This window comes from Somniosus microcephalus, chromosome 6 (assembly GCF_052327205.1).
Source record: "Somniosus microcephalus isolate GS21.2 chromosome 6, FLI_Smic_1.0, whole genome shotgun sequence".
Taxonomy (NCBI): domain Eukaryota; kingdom Metazoa; phylum Chordata; class Chondrichthyes; order Squaliformes; family Somniosidae; genus Somniosus; species Somniosus microcephalus.
Window position 1 is genome coordinate 79925034 of NC_140992.1, and position 21163 is coordinate 79946196.

Genomic DNA, 21163 nt, shown 5'->3' on the forward strand with positions numbered 1-21163 from the left:
AATTTTCATCCGTACATAAAATTAAGGTCAGTTACTGTTAAGATCAAATGTTTTCTGGATTATCGCATTTTATTGTACATTGAAGAATACGTACCAGATCAGCCACTGGGGATTTCTTTCTGTTCTGTTTTTCTACTTCAACTTGCATTTTAGCCATTGGCTTTGCCATAGCAAGAGCCATCTTAGCTTCAGCTTGCAATTTCTTCTGCCTTGTAAGAAAATCCATATCATCAAGTGACTCGGATTCTTCCTCGGTTGTGTCTCTGTCAGAGTACGACGAGCTCTGCTTGCTCTAGGGTAAGAGATCACCTACTGTAATGCATTTCTAAAATGGCGAGCAGCTGCAGCAATCAAAAGGTATCCCATAGAACAGAATCTGCCATAAGTATCATCAAATATGGGTTCTGTTAATCATTCAAAAATATATTTTGTGAAGAATATTAAACTAATAGTAGCCGCCATCCATTTTGCTTTTCTTTTGCACAAACTAAATCCAATTTTGCTTGAAATTACCATACAATGAGCCTTCTCACTAATTATACTCTTCAGCTTTTGCAGTTTCTGTTGCTTTTGATATGAATTATTATATGAACTTCATTGACACTAAGCTAGCTACAGTTTGATGCAATTACATAAGAACTGGGTCAATTAACAACACTCAATGGGCAATTTGCTCTTGAACTTTACAAGCAAATTATTTCTACATGAATTCAAGTTTTACAAGGTTTGTTATGGCTTCAAAATATGGACACAAAGAAAAAAGACATAATCCACTAAAATTAAAATGAACCATTTTCATATTTAATAGTTCACATTTCTATAAAACCTTTAATATAGAAAACATTCCAAGGGTGTTTCACAGATGAGAGAAACAGGCACCACACCTTTGAGGGAGAGCTCAGAGTTAACTGAAAGCATGGTTAAAGAAAGATGGGAATAAGAAGGCTTTAAAATGCAGACAGAGGGATAATAAGGTAGAGAAGTTTAGAGAAGGACTTCTAGAGACCTCAGAAGGCTCTTTCACTAGTGATGGAGTGGAGGGAGGGGTGGTGCATTGAAAGCCAGAGAGTCAGAGGATTGAAGGGAACATAAGTCTGGAGGAGATTGCAGATGTAGGGTAGGGTGAGGATGTGGAGGAATTTGAACATGAGGACAAGGATTTTAAATTCAATGTGCTAGGGTCCAGGGAACCAGTATAAGTCAGCAAAGATGGTTTGATGGCCGAGTAAGACTGGATGCAGCCAGTATAGTTTTAATTGAGTCGGAGTTTGTGAAGAGTGGTGGGTGGGACGTCGTTCAGAAGAGCAATTGGGCACTGTTCATCTCTCCGTTGTCGAGCTGAACAGGTGACGAAAGGGTTTTGCCAGCAACTGGGGTGTGGTAGAAGTGGAGAGAGATAATGCAGAGAGGTAGAGAGAGGTAATGCCAAGGAGTGGAAGTACAAGGTCTTGGTAATTAATAGGATAAAGCTTAGCTCTAGGTCAAACAGTGTATCAAGGTTGCACACAACCTGGTTGAGCCTGCATTGGGTGGAGGGCGACAACGGCTAGAGAGCAACCAAAAACAATGGCTTCCGTATTCCCAATATTCAGTTGGAGGAAAATCAGACAGCATAGAAACAGTCATGGAATAGAGAGAAGTTGTGGAGAGATAGAGTTGCGTGATATCAGCATACATATAAAAGCTAACCTGTGGAGCTGGACCACGAATGAGAGGCAATAGAGGAGGATGGAGTGATCAAATGTTGTGATCACAATGGTGAGGTTGAGGAGAACAAGAAGGGATCATGTAGTCCTCTGTCTCACTGGACATTTTTAGTGATTTCGAAAAGGGCAGAAGATGATGGTAGTTTTGAAAAGGAAAAGGGTAGTACCTGAACCAAGGGAGTCATTAACATGGCCAGTAAGCATGAGGGTCAGGAAGTAACTGAATCCATTTACATAATTCTGAAAACTGAAGCAGTAATATTGGATTCCAGTAGAATCTGGTTACACTTACCATTGGAGACAAAGGGGTGTCCAGGCTAGTTTCAGTCTTGCTATCATCTGCATCACTGTCCTTGTCGCTTCCACTATCATTAACGAAACAGATCTGCAGATTCATTCCACTCTGAAGACTGCAACACAAGAGTGTTGTGCATTTTAGAAAATAAATATAAATAATCAACAATCAAGAGGCAAGATTCTTCTAACTGCTACGCGAGTAGCCTCACGGTGCAAAGAAAGACTTGCATTTATATAGCGTCTTTCATGACCATCAGATGTTCCAAAGCGCTTTACAGATAATGATGTACTTTTTGAAGTGTTATCACTGCAGCCAATTTGCGCACAGCAAGCTCCCACAAACAGCAATGTGATAATGACCAGATAATTTGTTTCAGTGATGTTGATTGAGGGATAAATATTCACCAGGACACCTGGGATAACTCCCCTATGCATCTTTTACGTCCACCTGAGAGGTCAGATGGGGCCTCGGTTTAACATCTTATCTGAAAGATGGCACCCCCGACAGTGCAGCACTCCCTCAATACTGCACTGGAGTGACAGCCTAGATTTTTGTGTTTAAGTCTCTCGAGTGGGACTTGAACCCACAATCTTCTGAGTCAGATGCAAGGGTGCTACAAATTGAGCCACAGCTGACACTAGATTTTCCATGTTTGCTATTTCTACTGAACTAGTATAAGTGTTTCAAAAGAATACATTTACAATTTCACTAGCAATAGCAGTTGGGAGAACCCTTCCCACTACTTTACGATGTCGCTAACACAAAGCAACCAGAAGTCTTCTCCTTGATTAGTAAAGAAAAATTATGTAGAGGCACTGGGGCTGAAATTCAACTTTGACGGGCGCAAAACAAGTGGTAGCGGATCAGCTGCCCATTATACACTCTGCCGGATTGTGAAGATTGGGCAGGGTGTATAACAGACGGCCGATCCATTACTGCATGTTTTATGTCCTTGACAAAGTTAATTTCACCCCTGTTGTTTCCTTAGATTTAACTCATACTTGACAAAAAAAGGAAATGGTCAGATATCATGAGAAGGAAAATGCAAACTTCAGTCTATTTATACTGCAATGCATACTTATAATGTGTTTGACTAACAAGATGGCAGGTTCACACTGCTCCGCTAACAGTTGATTACTGATCAATGTCCTATCATTAGATGGCAATAAGGTAGCAAAACGGCAAATAGGGCAATTATTATATCTATCCATAACAAAAAGATTAGTGTCCCTTTTAAGCAATACTATAGCAGGATATTTTGCTTGTATCACTTTCAACCAATTTTATTGACTACTGGCATGACTGTTTTGCTTACCAGGGTTCAAAGGAAGATCAGTTGCCATTATTGAGTACAAGCCCGTTTATGGCTAGTTTTGTCAAGAATGTAGTTGCTACTCAACGCAGAGATCTCACAGACATTGGGAAATAGTTTTGGTTATTTATTTTGGATATTTTCAATTTAATATCTTATGCAGAGCTTCCATGTTTAAATGTCCTTGGCAATGTGAGTTGGGTTTTTACATTTTTTTTGTTTAATTTAAAATCTTTGAAGGAGAAAGATATTATTTAAACACTTCCAACAAAGGAACCGAGTTGAGACGTGGACGGCAATTTTTTTTATTCATTCCTGGGATGTGGGCATCGCTGACAAGGCCAGCATTTATTGCCCATCCCTAATTGCCCTCGAGAAGGTGGTGGTGCGCCACCTTCTTGAACCGCTGCAGTCCATGTGGTGACGGTACTACCACAATGCTGTCAGGGAGGGAGTTCCAGGATTTTGACCCCACAACGATGAAGGAACAGTGATATATTTCCAAGTTAGGATGGAGGGGAACTTGCAGGTGGTGGTGTTCCCATGCCCCTGCTGTCCTTGTCCTTTTAGGTGCTAGAGGTCGTGGGTTTGGGAGCCGCTGCCGAAGAAGCCTTGGCAAGTTGCTACAGTGCATCTTGTAGATGGTACACACTGCAGCCATGGTGCGGCGCACAGAGTGAATGTTTAAGGTAGTGGATGGTAATCAAGTGGGCTACTTTGTCCTGGATGGCATCAAGCTTCTTGAGTGTTGTTGGAGTTGCACTCATCCAGGCAAGTGGAGAGTATTCCATCACACTCCTTACTTGTGCCTTGTAATGGTGGAAAGGCTTTGGCGAGTTAGGTGGTGAGACACTCGCCACAGAATACCTAGCTTCTGACCTGCTCTTGTAGCCACAGTATTTATGTGGCTGGTCCAGTTAAGTTTCTGGTCAATGCTGATCCCCAGGATATTGATGGTGGGGAATTAGGTGATGGTAATGCCGTTGAATGTCAAGGGGCGGTGGTTAGACTCTCACTTGTTGGAGATAGTCATTGCTTGGCACTTGCGTGGCGTGAAAATTACTTGTCACTTATCAGCCCAAGCCTGAAGGTCATCCAGGTCTTGCTGCATTTGGGCATGGACTGCTTCATTATCTGAGGAGTTGCGAATGTCACTGAACACTGTGCAATCATCGACAAACTTCCCCACTTCTGACCTTATGATGGAGGGAAGGTCAATGATGAAGCAGCTGAAGATAGTTGGGCCTAGGACACTGGCCTGAGGAACTCCTGCAGTGATGTCCTGGGGCTGAAATGATTGACCTCCAACAACCACAACCATCTTCCTTTGTGCTAGGTATGACTCCAGCCAGTCGAGAGTTTTCCCCCTGATTAGCATTGATTTCAATTTTACTAGGGCTCCTTGATGTCATGCTCGGTCAAATGCTGCCTTGATGTCAGGGCAGTCACTCTTACCTCGCTTCTGGAATTCAGCTCTATTGTCCACATTTGGACCAAGGCTGTAATGAGGTCTGGAGCCAAGTGGTCCTGGTGGAACCCAAACTGAGCATTGGTGAGCCGGTTATTGGTGAGTAAGTGCCGCTTGATAGCACTGTCGATGACACCTTCCATCACTTTGCTGATGATTAAGGGTAGACTGATGGGGCGGTAATTGGATTTGTCCTGTTTTTGTGGATAGGATATACCTGGGCAGTTTTCCACATTGTCGGGTTGATGCCAGTGATGTAGTTATACTGGAACAGCTTGGCTAGAGGCGCGGCTAGTTCTGGAGCACAAGTCTTCAGCACGACAGCCAGGATGTTGTTAGGACCCATGGCCTTTGCTGTATCCAGTGCGCTCAGCTGTTTCTTGATAGCACGTGGAGTGAATTAAATTGGCTGAAGACTGGCTTCTGTGATGGTGGGGACCTCAGGAGGAGGCCGATATGGATCATCCACTTGGCACTTCTGGCTGAAGATGGTTGCAAATGCTTCAGCCTTGTCTTTTGCACTCACGTGCTGGGCTCCGTCATCGTGGAGGATGGGGATATTCATGGAGCCTCCTCCTCCCATTAGTTGTTTAATTGTCCACCACCATTCATAACAGGATGTGGCAGGACTGCAGAGCCTTGATCTGATCTGTTGATTGCGGGATCACTTAGCTCTGTCTATAGCATGCTGCCTCCGCTGTTTATCATGCATGTAGTCCTCTGTTGCAACTTCCCCAGATTGGCACCTCATTCTTAGATTCACCTGGTGCTGCTCCTGGCATGCTCTTCTGCACTCCTCATTGAACCAGGGTTGGTCCCCTGGCTTGATGGTAATGGTAAAGTGAGGGATATGCCGGGCCATGAGGCTAGATTGTGGCGGAATACAATTCTGCTGCTGCTGGTGGCCCACAGCACCTCACGGATGCCCAGTTTTGAGCTGCTAGATCTGTTCTGAATCTATCCTATTTAGCACAGTGGTAATGCCACACAACGCGATGGAGGATGTCCTCAGTGTGAAGACTGGATTTCGGCTCCACAAGGACTGTGTGGTGGTCACTGCTACCAATGCTGTCATGGACAGATGCATCTGCGACAGGTAGATTGGTGAGGATGAGATCAAGTAGGTTTTCCCCCGCTGTTGCTTCTCTCACCACCTGCCACAGGCCCAGTCTGGCAGCTATGTCCTTCAGGACTTGGCCAGTTCAGTCAGTAGTGATGCTACCGAGCCACTCTTGGTGATGGACATTGAAGTCCCCCACCCAGAGTACATTCTGTGCCCTTGCTACCCTCAGTGCTTCTTCCAAGTGGTGTTCAAAATGGAGGAGTACTGGTTCATCAGCTGAGGGAGGTGGTCGGTGGTAATCAGCAGGTTTCCTTGCCCATGAGACTTCATGGGGTCCAGAGTCAATGTTGAAGACTCCCAGGGCCACTCCCTCCCAACTGTATACCACTGTGTCGCCACCTCTGGTGGGTCTGTCCTGCCCGTGGAACAGGACATACCCAGGGATGGTGATGGAGGAATCTGGGACATTGGCTGAAAGGTATGATTCTGTGAGTATGACTAAGTCAGGCTGTTGCTTGACTAGTCTGTGGGAAAGCCTCACAATTTTGGCACAAATCCCTAGGTGTTAGTGAGGAGGACTTTGCAGGGTCGGCTGGGCTGGGTGTGCCGTTGTTGTGTCTGAAGCCAGTGTTGAGGTCGATGCCGAGTGGTCATCCAGTTTCATTCTTATTATTTTTCGTAGCGGTTGTGCACAACAGTGCTTGCTAGGCCATTTCAGAGGGAGTTATGAGTCAAACACATTGCGGTCGGTCTGGAGTGACATATAGGTCAGACCAGGTAAGGACGGCAGATTTCCTTCCCTAAAGGATATTAGTGAACCAGATGGGATTTTACGACAATCCGATAGTTTCATGGTTACCATTACTGATACTGTAGCGGTACCACCGAGTGTCCCTTACTTACCGGACATAATTCCCTTTAACGATGTAGCCGGTGTGGGGCTTTCCTCCTTTGGGAGCGCGGGCGAACGCGACGACGCGGGCAAACGTGATGATGCGGGCAAACGCGATGACGCGGGTAAACGCGAGCCGGCCCAGCTCGGCCTCCTGCTCCCGCGACGGCCGCCGGCCCAGCTCGGCCTCCCGCTCCCGCGACTTCGGCTGCAACGGCCAGCTGCAGTGCCGGGTAAACGCGATGTCACGTCGCAAGTCACGTGACCGTCCCAAGTGCGGGCAAACGCGATAACGTCATCACACAAGTCACGTGACTACCCAAGCGCAGGAAGAATGCGATGACTTCATCACACAATCCACGGGACTGCCTACTCAGTCCTCATGGCGTCTCCGTCCGGATAAGACCGACTGCATGGCTCTCCTGTACCGAGCTCGGCAACCTGCTTGTATTCATCTGTTCCTGCATTAAATAACTATTTGATTGTTTCTCCTGAAGTCGAACTCAATTATTAAGTAGTTCACATAGGTGAACCCGAATACCTACAATTGGTGACCCCGTCTCCATGAACGTTTTTCACGGAGGAAGCGCACAGCCTGAACCCCGTCTCTGTGAACGTTTTCACAGAAGAACGGCACGACGAACAACAACCGACGAACACCAATTCCTACAATTGGTGACCAACGACGTGAGGACGGGAGCTCATCAATGGCTACATTGGTGACCCCGTTTCTCGTGAACATTTTTCACGAAAGCAGCGCAGCCGGACCCCGATTTTTCATGGACGTTTTTCATGAAAGGAGCACGCCTAGAAGCTACAGCCGTTTCGCTCAGCTACCGCAACACTGGGAGCAACAACTGCCCTCGTGCTTTATCCTGGTAGAAGCCCCGTTCGCCTTGTGCAACATTGATACGGCGCAGACCACGTATCTGGATACGGTCTCCGTTTTTGACAGCTCCACCGACTTTCGGAGCGTCAGCCTCTTCAACAACCCCACGGCAGAACAGCAAGTATAACACCCTCTCAGCGCGGGTACAGCACGTTTATGGGCTCATGGGATCGGAGCGTGCCCCGGCGAAGAGGCCACGAGGACTCAGTCCTCGCAAACCACCCCTCGCAACCCACGAGGATTCGTCCCTCGCAACCCACGAAGACACACCCCTCGCAACCCACGAGGACTCACCCCTCACAAACCACAAGGACCCATCCCCCGCCGACGCCGCACCAGCCCTTCAGCCCGCTGGTCTGTCTTTTCTACCACGCTTTTCGGCACGACGGCGAAGCGTTGCCGCCCTCCCGGCAGTTTTTCCCCTACCGCAATCAACAACAGCTAGAAGCGTTGCCGCCCTCTCTACAGTTTTCCCCTCAACAAAAGCAAACATCTACTGACGCTGCGACCATCGAGGACGGGTCCAACTGGCATCCCGCGGCCGCGATTGGCCACACGAAACTTGCCGTCATCACCGATCACTGATCAACGCAGCAACGGTTTACTCTCTTCTGTGTTACCGTAGTAGCACTACGGCACGCACCGTTCCGTGCATTCCCGACTGCTGGAGAGTTCGCTCGCCTGTCGGCGAGTTCACCGACCTGCCCAGACCCACGTTTTTTTCCTCCTGGATCACCCGTTCGGCGTTCCTGCAGATTTCGTCAGACTGGGGACCTTTTCCCAACAATGACAGAGCCATGGTCCGCTTCTGCCCAACCTGCCAGTCACTATGACGCAGCCAGCTGTTTCGCCCCGGCGCCCGCTTCGAACCACGGGCCACAGAGGTCACACGCTTCCACGGTCCTTCGCATGGCTGAATACGTTTTATTCACCATGACGCCACGGTCCTTCGCAAGGCTGGATACGTTTTATCCGCCATGACGCACGCAAGGATCCGCTCACGACCAGCACATATTTGGACCTCACCCGCCAAGTCAAAACAGCACGACCGCCGAGACCACCGACCTCCCATCGTCGTTACGCCAACCCAAGTACGACCGCCCGCCAGACCGTCAGCCACCCAGCAGTCTCCATCTCGAGATTACAGGAGTCGTTCGGACAGGCTCGTCAGACCATCTCATCATTTGACGCCGACCGTTAAAGCGAATTCTGGGGGGGCGCATGTAGCGGTACCACCGAGTGTCCCTTACTTACTGGACATAATTCCCTTCAACGATGTAGCTGGTGCGGGGTTTTCCTCCTTTGGGAGCGCGGGCGAACGCGACGATGCGAGCGAACGCGATGACGCGGGCAAATGCGATGACGCGGGAAACGCGAGCCTGCCCAGCTCGGCCTCCCACTCCTGCGATGGCTGCCGACCCAGCTCGGCCTCCCGCTCCCGCGATTTCGGCCGCAACGGCCAGCTGCAGTGCCGGGTAAACGCGATGACGTCATGTCACAAGTTACGTGACCGTCCCAAGCGCGGGCAAACGCGATGACGTCATCACGCAAGTCATGTGACTACCCAAGCGCGGGAAGAACGCAATGACATCATCACGCAATCCACAGGACTGCCTACTCAGTCCTCGTGGCGTCTCCGTCCGGATAAGACCTACTGCATGGCAACCTGCTTGTATTCATCTGTTCCTGCATTAAAGAACTAGTTGATTGTTTCTCCTGAAGTCAAACTCAATTATTAAGTAGGAATTCGTCCAATACCTACATAGGTGAACCCGAATACCTACAATACTAGCTTTTTAATCCAGATTTATTTAATTAACTGAATTTAAATTCCCCAGCTGCCGGGGTGGGATTTGAACTCACGGCTCTGGATTACTAGTCCAGTAACATAACCACTATGCTACCATTCCCAAAAATTGTTCTCCTTGCCAGGTACCATTTTATGAACATTTGCCTTATTTTAAACATTGAAGGGAGGTAGTTTTATTGAATACTTTAGGAGCTAAGGCAAGATGCAGGAGTTCGATTGTTAGTTTCTAATTATTTTAAGGCTTTGAGGTGTAAAATTTCATTTTTATTTACTTTTAGCAGTCAGAGCCATTATTTCTGTGAGATGACAGTGACGCACACCCGAAGTGGAAAATAAAAACAGACAGCAGGAGACAATCACAGAGACAGTTATAGGAGAGGAGACCCCTTTCTTTTTTGCCTGTGAACAACAACCCAGGTGGTTAACTATTATAAAATAAAAATCACTGTCAACTGTTAGAAGTTTTAAAGGAAGCATATAGTATTTATATCAGCAATCTCAGTCCTCTTGGTAAAAATCACCCTGTAGATGCAATCTCAAAGTGTTTATATTATTGGCATTTCCTAAACTTAAGTAGAAGGATACAAATGGTGGCAATTACTGTAATCTAGAGCATATTTTTCATTGCAGGCAATATTCCATTAAGGCAGTAATCAATGATAGAGTGCACCATTAAATTTGATGGATATCAGAAGAGTGTCACAACTTGGATTCTTAAACAGTACCTTCCCCACTTCATTTGCTAACATACTGAAAGTGCTAATGTATCAAACACTCATAGCAGCTCACCATGATCTGGCCCTATTTATAAGTGACAGTATCTAATTTATTGGAATATTTCAAACCATTTTCTGCTTTCTTTTTATGTAATGCTTTGTAAACCATTCTGCCGCACATAAAAACCCTTTCACACATATTAGCTTTGAGACACAGATGTAGATTTTCAACTTGCTGGTCAGGTGTAGGTTGGATCAACTGTTAGTTGACCTCCTTTCTTTCTTTGGTTCACAGCAACACACTCCGAGTAGGCACAAGACACTTGATGGTGGAGTATATGGAACAGAGTTTATTTATATATACAGCATAGGTGATCAATCTATACTGTACAAAGAGAGAATAGCTTTTCGAGTTCTCCAACTAGCCATTAAAGACCATGCTCCTTTATACACCTTAGTTTGCCTACATCAAAGGTACATGTCACAGGTAAGACCTCATGATTTATCTGTTGTTGAATCTTTTGAAAACAATCTATTTACATAAGCGGTCTTAGTTATTTACTCCAAAGATACTTCCCTCAAACAAGACTTACTGACCTATCTGTTCTTGAATCGGTTGAGAAGTAGTTTTATTAACATCTTATCTTCCTAAACATCCCTCCTATACATTAGTTAATTTATCCCTCTGCCTATGTTTATTACACTAGCCACTAAAGTTATACTTTAATCACTCATGGTCAATGTCGTCCCAGTCACTTATTTCCTTGCTGAGGCATCCCGCTGTTTTCCTGTTTATCTTAAAATGCCTTTTGCTCTATGGCCAGTTATAGTTATACAGGTCAGTTCGATAATTAACCCGTAACTCTCCAAGATGTCCAACAGTGTAAAACTGGCATTGCGGATTCGCTGGCCATTATGATTTAAAAGTAAATGAAAATCAGGCCATTACTATAAAGGGTGGCCAATCCGCAATGTCAGTTTTACGCCCGGGCGTTAAGTTCACAATCTCCCTCAGAGAGCTACTGGCCCCAATGGTTCTGGGGAGGGAGTGAAGGGGGAGGGGGTGCGGGGGAGGTGTAGCGGCTGGGAAACCGGAAGTAAGTGTTTACCGCAGGGTCTGTTGGAGGAGGGGACCATGGAGCGATCTATCGGGGGCATGGAGCGATTGTGGGGGAGGGGGTGGATGGAGAGATAGGTAGGCAGAGAAGGGTGGGGGGGTGGGGGGTGATGCGGGGAAGGAGAGAGAGAGAGGGTGTGGCACTGGAGAGATCGGTGGGGGCCACGGATCGATTGTAGGGGTCTGATCGCGAGGGGGGTCCCCGAACGCAGGGGTCCCGTCGCTTGAGGTGGGAAACAGGTTAGCTTGGAGGGGGGGGGGGGCGGTGGGTGGGGAAGCTCTCCTGCTCCTCCTGGCCCACAAGCAGTGCTGGAAAGGCACGTACCTGTTAGATCCGGCCTTTCTCGTCTCCCTTCAGTTGTTGGGTTTCCCCGAGCCCTGGGAATCCCGGCTTGCAGGCGTTAAATGTAAAACACAGCTAAAATTTGGGCCACGTAGCCTTATTAAAATATTGAAATGAGGGATGCGCCTCTGGAGAACTGGTCAGTTGCCTGCCCCCCCAACCCGCCTCCGCTAAAACCAGAATGGGCAAGTTGGAGGTGCATTTCTCTTATTCAAATTTTTCAACCACCTTGCTCAAAGTTCAGATGGAGGAAATATTCTCATGGAGAGCAATGTGGACATGAATGCTGTTAAGAACAGCAGACAAGATACACCATAGGCAGGCTCAGGATGCAGCCAATTTGGTGCCGCAGGTGAAAAGTCCCCTAGATTGCTGAATTCATTTTCTTTGCAAAATTGCCTGACTTATAGGGTAGAATAGCAAAAAAGAGGGAAAGCAAGAAGACCAAGAGAAAAATAATGAAATAAATATATCATTTCCTTAGGATGTCCTAAAGCACTTCACAGACAATGGCTGGCTTTTAAAGTGCAGTCACTGCTGCCATGTAAGCTAATGCAGCAGTCAGTTTTGTGCACAAGGTTCCACAAATGAATGAACGACCAGATAATCAGTTTTTTGGCTGGCTGGCTGATGGATCAATGCTGGCCAGCACACCAAGTGACTCCATGCTGTTTTTCGAATAGCGACATGGGATTTCTTTTTTTTTTTAAAAAAGACTTGCATTTATATAATGCCTTTTACTGGATGTCCCAATGCGCTTTAGACAATGATGTACTTTTTGAAGTATAGTCGCTGTTGTAATGTAAGAAATGTACACCTGAGCAGGCAGATGGGGTCTGGGTTTAACGTTTCCTTTCAAAGATGCCTCCAGTGACAATGCACACTCCCTCAACACTGCACTGAAGTGTCAGCAGAGATTGTGTGCTCACGTTTGTAGTGGGGCTTGAAACTATAACCTCCTGATAATTTAAATCCACAATTCCAAAACTTTAAATAAATAAAATCCATATCAAAATAAGAGTTCTGGAATACTCATTACTTTTATTTCCATATTAACCTGCCAAGTTAGAAATGGAGAATATTGGTCAACATTGTCTCCCTCAAATCTGCCATCATCACCCCTCTCCTCAAAAAAACAACCCTTGATCTCTCCGTCCTTACAAACTACCGCCCCATCTCCAACCTCCCTTTCCTCTCCAAAGTCCTTGAACGTGTTCTCACCTCCCAAATCCGCAATTCCATGTTTGAATCCCACCAATCAGGTTTCCACCCTTGCTACAGTACCGAAACGGCTCTCATCAAAGTCACAAATGACATCCTTTGTGACTGTGACAAAGGTAAATTATCCCTCCTCGTCCTTCTTGTCTTGTCTGCAGCCTTTGACACAGTTGACCACTCCATCCTTCTCCAATGCCTCTCCACTGTCGTCCAGCTGGGTGGGACTGCACTCGCCTGGTTCCATTCTTATCTATCTAATCGTAGCCAGAGAATTACATGCAACGGCTTCTCTTCCCGCTCCCGCATCGTTACCTCTGGTGTCCCCCAAGGATTTATCCTTGGCCCCCTCCTATTTCTCATCTACAAGGTGCCCCTTGGCAACATCATCCGAAAACACAGTGTCAATTTCCACATGTACACTGACGACACCCAGCTCTACCTCACTACTTCGTCTCTCGACCCCTCCACGATCTCTAAATTGTCCGACTGCTTGTCCGACATACAGTTCTGGATGAGCAAAAATGTTCTCCAATTAAATATTGGGAAGACCGAAGCCATTGTTTTCGGTCCCCGCCACAAACTCCGTTCCCTAGCCACTGACTCCATCCCTCTCCCTAACATCTGTCTGAGGCCGAAACATGCTGTTCGCAACCTTGGTGTCATATTTGACCCTGAAATGGGCTTCCGACCATATATCCACAGCATAACAAAGACCACCTACTTCCACCTATGTAACAACGCCCGTCTCCGCCCTTGCCTCAGTTCATCCGCTGCTGAAACCCTCATTCATGCCTTTGTTACCTCTAGACTTGACTATTCCAATGCACTCCTGGCTGGCTTCCCACATTCCACCCTACGTAAACTTGAGGTCAACCAAAACTCAGCTGCCTACGTCCTAACTCGCACCAAGTCCCGTTTGCCCATCTCCCCTGTGCTCGCTGACCTACATTGGCTCCCGGTTAAGCAGCGCCTCGATTTCAAAATTCTCATCCTTATTTTCAAATCCCTCCATGGCCTCGCCCCTTCTCATCTCTGTAATCTCTTTCAGCCCCACAACCCCCCACCCCCCGCCGAGATATCTGCGCTCCTCTAATTCTACCCTCTTGAGGATCCCTGATTATTATCGCTCAACCTTTGGTGGCCGTGCCTTCTGTTGCCTAGGCCCTAAGCTCTGGAATTCCCTGCCTAAATCTCTCCGCCTCACTACCTCTCTTTCCTCCTTTAAGACGCTCCTTAAAACCTACCTCTTTGACCAAGCTTTTGGTCACCTGCCCTAATTTATCATTGTGGCTCGGTGTCAACATTTTTTTGTCTAAAAATACCCCTGTGCAGCGCCTAGGGATGTTTTACTACGTGAAAGGTGCTATATAAATACTAGTTGTTGTTTCTGTCCTCACAAAAAAGCTCTTTGCTACAGTTACTAAAACGAGTTAAAATGTCCACAACTGTTATTGCAAGCAAGCAGTGACATGCTTATTGTGGATTGCACAAAATTTACAACATCATCCACCACTCACAAAACAAACAGGTTTGTCTGGAACAATGAAAAGGCTACATGATATATTGTGGTGGTTTGTAGTTTCTGCTTTAATCATGTGTCGAATACTCAATGTGCTTTCATTATTACTATTACTCAGAAAATGCAGACAGGGAATAACTGTCTGAACTTTACTAAAATTTGACACAAATGTCCAACCTGGCTATATAGGAGGTATATCAAGAATAATGAGTGACGAATAATTGTACACTTTTGTTATAAATGAAGTTACTATTGTGTCAATTACCTCTACTGTTGATTTGTAGCCTTATTATCATTACCCAAGCAAATTTCCAGAATTCAACTTGAAATCATGGTGTTTGTACGTCTAACAGACGTTTGACATTTTCTACCAGGATAAGAGTTAACAGCTGAAGGACCATGATGTAGAGCAGCAGATGCTTAATGGTTCTAAATGCTTATGTGGATTAATCCACTATATGCAAACATAGAAATGTAAAGAAGAATTATGTTACTAAAAATGATTCTCTTAAGACAGATAAACTGCAGCATTCTGTGTACTCTCTTTTTATGAACTTCCGTAATAACGGTATTCTAAATATCGGTCGATGCCAGGACCATAAATATTTTGCAATCATCGTTCAGGTCACCTTTATCTAGATATTTTATATCAGTTACTGATGGAGCAAATCGCAACAAACAAATAAACACAGAAAAATTGGACTAATAAAAATAATAGGTATTATTATATTTCAGCTGGGTTGTAAAATGTGGTTTATAATAATCCAATATTTAAGGAACCAGCAAAAAACTGCTGATTTTAGTTGGATATCTGTGCAGTACCTGCAGACACAAAATCAACATTTTTATGACTCTTGTATGATTTTTTTTTTAATGGCAGTTCAAGATAATTACACAATATAAACTATAGGGATGGTCATGCACCAAATAATTCAAGATCTTGGATTACACAATTTATCTAAATAATGTGTTCTATTAAGGGTCGAATGTTCCATTGGTCAGGTAGTGGTGACATTGAACAGTTAAGTAACGCAAGATATATTTTTCACTGTCAGCAGTAAATCCCATTTTACATCTTTAAATAAAATATTCTGTTCTTGGTATTTTACTTGGGAGGAGGGAAATACAAGGGGTGAATGTTCACCTGGTAACAAAGTGAACATCAGAAGAGAAAAGAAAACATTTCTTGAAAAAACAGAGTGAGGAAGTGTCTATAGCCATACGGGAGAGGAGAATGTGCTCCTAATTATGTAGAGATAAGATCCCCCTAACAAATAATGGATAAAAGGAAGGGGAGTTCTTTGTCTTATTTTTTCCAAGTAGGGTGAAGGTTTATCTAAATTTCACATAGCATGGGACCTATGTGATGTGCCACTTATGCAACGGTAGCTGCTGTGAACCGTTTAATTGTTAAAAGATTGTTATAAAAATAAAGACAAACAATGGAGGAGTATTGCAAAGGCTGGGAAACAGTGCAAGTTCAGAGCCTAAAGCTGGAGTTTAGCAGTTATAAGAACACAAGAAATAGGAACAGGAGTAGATCATTTGGCCCTTCGAGCCTGTTCCACCATTCAATAAAATCATGGCTGATCTTTTACCTCAACTCCACCTTCCTGCACCATTCCTCTTATCCCTTGGTTCCCTTTGTATCCAAAAATCTATCACTCTCACTCTTGAATATACTCAACGACTGAGCCTCCACAGCCCTCTGGGGTAGAGAATTCCAAAAATTCACAACCCTCTTGAGTGAATAAATTTCTCCTGATCTCAATCCTAAATGGCCTACCCCTTATTCTGAGACTGTGACTCCTGGTTCTAGACTCCCCAGCCAGGGGAAACATTCTCCCTGCATCTACCTTGTCAAGCCCCTTAAGAACTTTTTACATTACAATAAGATCACTTCTCATTCTTCTAAACTCTTGGGAATATTGGCTTAGTCTACTCAATTTCTCCTCATAGGACAATCCCCTCATCCCATGAATCAGTCCAGTGAACCTTTGTTGCACTCCCTCTAAGGCAAGTATATCCTTCTTTAGGTAAGGAGACCAAAACTGTACACAGTACTCCAGGTGTGGTCTCACCAAGGCCTTATATAATTGTAGTAAAACTTATTTACTCTTATACTCAAATCCTCTTGTAATAAAGGCTAACATACCATTTGCTTTCCTAATTTCTTCCTAACAGAGTGCTGGAGTTGGGTGATTGAGGGAGTCTTAACTGTTTTCTAAAAATCAAACTTTTGTTTGTTTCACATTTACTATTACTGTTTAAAATCTAAATTTCCCAGCCTTAAGCAGGGATATACAAGGCCTACAATTCAGAGCAGCCGAAGGCAGTTAATTAGGGAAACTAGATTAAACTCATTTTCCTGTAGCAGGGCTCAGCCAGTTCCTTTATTTCAGGGCCTATAAAAACAGGCTTCGCAGTGTGATTTTCACTGAGGGCAGTTTGAACAGAGTGCTGGAGTTGGGTGAGTGAGGGAGATAGGTGAGGAGTGGAAGGAGGAGCTCCCTTGCTTCGCCTTCACCTTTGCTTTTCCTAACTTTTCACCCTGTAGGAATTGGTTCTCACTTTACACCAAGGAAAGAGCCTGAGAGCAGGAGCAGTCAAACAACAACAACAACTGCGAAACCGCTAAAGTGATGTCACAACCAGGGAAGGAGCTGATTGCTAAGTAGGACCTGGTGGGTATTCCTACAATCCAGTCGTTAAAGTAAAAGTAAGGTCTCTAGTTTAGAGTAAGTAGTGTTTAAAGTGAAGTTAGGTCCCTAGTGTATTTAATATTCTTTAATTTAAAGGAAGTAAAGGGAGTAAGTTAAGGTTAGGACATGGCAGGGCAGCTCGGCAGCATGGAATGCTCTTCCTGTGCTATGTGGGAAGTCACTTTCGGTGTCCAGGGCGAACACGTGTGCAGGAAGTGTCTCCAGCTGCAGCTACTCGAAATCCGCATTTCGGATCTGGAGCTGCAGCTGGAGTCACTGTGGAGCATCTGCGAGGCTGAGATCTACGTGGATAGCATGTTTAACAAGGTGGTCACACCACAGCTAAAGAGTGCACAGGCAGAAAGGGAATGGGTGACCGCCAGACAAAGTAAAAGAACTAGGAAGGTAATGCAGGAGTCCCCTGGGTCCATCTCCCTCTCCAACAGATTTTCCGTTTTGGATACTGCTGGGGGAGATGGTTTCTCAGGGGAATGCAGCAAGAGCCAAGTCCGTGGCACTACGAGTGGCTCAGCTGCACAGGAGGGGAGGAAAAAGAGTGGGAGAGCAATAGTGATAGGGGATTCTTTCGTAAGAGGAACGATAGACATTTCTGTGGCCACAGACGTGATTCCAGGATGGTATGTTGCCTCCCTGGTGCCAGGGTCAAGGATGTCACTGAGCGGCTGCAGGACATTCTGAAGGGGGAGGGTGAACAGCCAGAGATCGTGGTCCATATCGGTACCAACAACATAGGTAGAAAGAGGGATGAGGTCCTGCAAGCAGAATATAGGGAGCTAGGAAATAAATTAAAAAGCAGGACCTCAAAGGTAGTAATCTCAGGATTACTCCCAGTGCCACGTGCTAGCGAGAGCAGAAATAGGAGAATAGACCAGATGAATGCGTGGCTGGAGAGATGGTGTAGGAGGGAGGGACCTAAATTCTTGAGGCATTGGGACCGATTCTGGGGAAGGTGGGACCTGTACAAGCTGGACGGATTACACCTCGGCAGAACCGAGACCAATATCCTCGCAGGGGGGTTTGCTAGTGCTGTTGGGAAGGATTTAAATTAGTTTGTCAGGGGGCTGGGAACCTAAGTGTGGGCCCAGAACAGAGAGAAACAAAGCTGGAAGTGCAAGTTAGAAAAGTAGTCAGCAAAACTAGTAGGGAGCAGAAACAAAAGCCAACAGTAAAGAGGGTCAAAGTGCAGAAAAATATTAAACAGGCAAAGTTGAAGGCACTTTATTTAAATGCACGTAGCATTTGCAACAAGGTGGATGAATTAATGGCACAAATAGAAGTAAATGGGTATGATGCAATTGCCATTGCAGAGACATGGTTGCAGGGTAACCAAAGCTGGGAACTAAATGTTCCAGGGTACTCAACATTTAGGAAGGACAGACAAAAAGGAAAAGGAGGTGGCGTAGCGCTGTTAGTAAGGGATGAGATCAGTACGGTAGACATAAAAGATCTTGGCTCGGCAGATCGTGATGTAGAACTGGAATCAGTTTGGGTGGAGCTAAGAAACAGCAAAGGGAGGACAACATTGGTGGGAGTTGTGTATAGGCCACCAAACAGTAGTGGTAATGTAGGGTACAGTATCAATCAATAAATTAGAAGTGCATGCAACAAGGGCAATACGGTAATCATGGGGGACTTTAATCTACATATTGACTGGGCAAATCAAATTACCACTACTGGTGTGGAGGACCAGTTCTTGGAATGCATGTGAGATGGTTTCCTGGATCAATATGTGGAGGAACCAATCAGGGAACAGGCTATTCTGGATCTGGTACTGTGTACTGAGAAAGGGCTCATCAATAATCTTGTGGTAAAGGGGCCTTTAGGGACAAGTGACCATAATATGATTGAATTTTACATTAAGTTTGAGAGTGATGTAGTCCAATCTTAAACTAAGGTCTTCAATCTAAACAGAGGAAACTACAATGGTATGAGGGACAAGTTGGCCATGGTAGATTTTGGGAGACTACACTAAAAGGTATGAAGGTGGACATACAATGGCTAACATTCAAGGAAATAATGCATAATTTGCAACAAACATATATTCCTTTAGAGCATAAAAACCCAAAAGGAAAAGTGATCCAACTATGGCTAACAAAAGAAATTAAAGCTAGTATTAAGTCAAAGGAGGAAGCTTATAAAGTTGCCAGAGAAAGCGGTCAGCCTGAGGATTGGGATCTTTTTAGAAATCAGCAAAGGGGGACCAAGAAATTGATAAAGGGAAAATGGAATATGAGCACAAACTAGCGAAAAATACAAAAATGGATTGTAAAAGCTTCTATAGGTATGTGAAAAGGAAAAGACTGGCGAAGGTAAATGTAGGTCCTTTACAGTCAGAGATGGGAGAATTTATAATGGGGAATGAGGAAATGGCAGAGAAATTAAATAAATACTTTGTTTCTGTCTTAACGGAGGAAGACACAAAAAACCTCCCAGAAATATGAGAAAACCAAGGGTGTGACGAGAATGAGGAACTTAAAGAAATTATTATTAGTAAAAAAACAGTACTAGCAAAATTAATTGGACTAAAATTCGATAAAACCCAAGGACCGGATGACCTACATCCTAGGGTTTTGAAAGAGATAGTGGACACATTGGTTGTCATCCTCCAAAATTCTATAGACTCTGGAATGGTTCCTGCAGAATGGAGGATAGCAAATGTAACCATACTATTTAAGAAAGATGGGAGAGAGAAAGCGGGGAACTACAGACCTGTTAGCCTCACATCAGTAGTTGGGAAAATGCTGGAATCTATTATAAAGGATGCAATAACTGGGCACTTTGAAATTAATGGTAAGATTGGGCAGAGTCAACATGGATTTATGAAAGGGAAATCATGTTTGACAATTGGACTATTGGAGTTCTTTGAGGATGTAACTAGTGGAGTAGACAAAGGGGAACCGGTAGATGTGGTGTATTTGGATTTTCAGAAGGCCTTCTATAAGGTCCCACACAAGAGGTTGGTGAACAAAATTAGGGCACATGGAATTGGGGGTAATATACTAGCATGGATTGAGAATTGGTTACCAGACAGAAAACAAAGAGTAGGGATAAATGGGTCTTTTTCAGGATGACAGGCTGTGACTAGTGAGATACCGCAAGGATCGGTGCTTGGGCCCCAGCTATTCACAATCTATATCAATGATTTGGATGAGGGGACTAGATGTAACATTTCCAAATTTGCTGATGATACAAAGCTAGGTGGCAGTGTCAGTTGTGAAGAGGATGTGAAGAGGCTTCAAGGGGATCTCAACAGGCTCAGTGAGTGGGCGAGAACATGTCAGATGGAATATAATGTGGACAAATGTGAAGGTATCCACTTTGGTAGAAAAAACAGAAAGGCAGAGTATTTCCTAAATGGTGAAAGATTGGGGAATGGAGATGCTCAAAGGGACCTGGGTGTCCTTGTACATAAGTCACTGAAAGTGAATGTGTAGGTGCAGCAAGCCATTAAGAAGGCAAATGGTATGCTGGCCTTCATTACAAGAGGATTTGAGTACAGGAGTAAAGAAGTCTTACTCCAATTATATAGGGCCTTGGTGAGGCCACACCTGGAGTACTGTGTACAATTTTGGTCTCCTTACCTAAGGAAGGATATACTTGCCATAGAGGGAGTGCAACGAAGGTTCACGAGGTTGATTCCTGGGATGGCGGGATGGTCGTATGAGAAGAGATTGTGTAAACTAGGCCTATATTCTCTTGAATTCAGAAGAATGAGAGGGGATCTCATTGAAGCATACAAAATTATTACAGGGCTTGATAGGGTGGATGCTGGGTGAATGTTTCCCTTGGCTGGGGAGTCTAGTACCAGGGGCCACAGCATCAAGATAAAGGGTAGATCATTCAGGACTGAGATGAGTAGAAATTTCTTCACACAGAGGGTGGTGAATCTTTGGAATTCTCTACCCCAGAGGTCTGTGGAGGCTCAGTCATTGGGTATATTCAAAACAGAAGTCGATAGATTTCTGACTAGTAAGGGCATCAAGGGATATGGCGATAGGGGGCCGGTGAATGGAGTTGAGGCAGAAAATCAGCCATGATCTCATTGAATGGCGGAGCAGGCTCGAAGGGCCGAATGGCCTACTCCTGCGC

At 45.1% G+C, this 21163-nt stretch overlaps 1 protein-coding gene across 4 annotated transcripts in view; it reads right to left on the bottom strand.

The window, feature by feature from the left end:
- Positions 1 to 21163, bottom strand: part of schip1 (schwannomin interacting protein 1) — a 258448-nt gene that overhangs the window by 92862 nt on the left and 144423 nt on the right. For all 4 annotated transcript variants that reach the window (XM_085990426.1, XM_085990425.1, XM_085990427.1 and 1 more), the window contains 2 exons: positions 1999 to 2116; positions 95 to 292 (listed from right to left, as the gene is read on the bottom strand). In XM_085990426.1, the coding sequence (XP_085846552.1) occupies positions 95 to 292; positions 1999 to 2116 (316 nt within the window). The remainder of the gene's footprint in view (positions 1 to 94; positions 293 to 1998; positions 2117 to 21163) is intronic.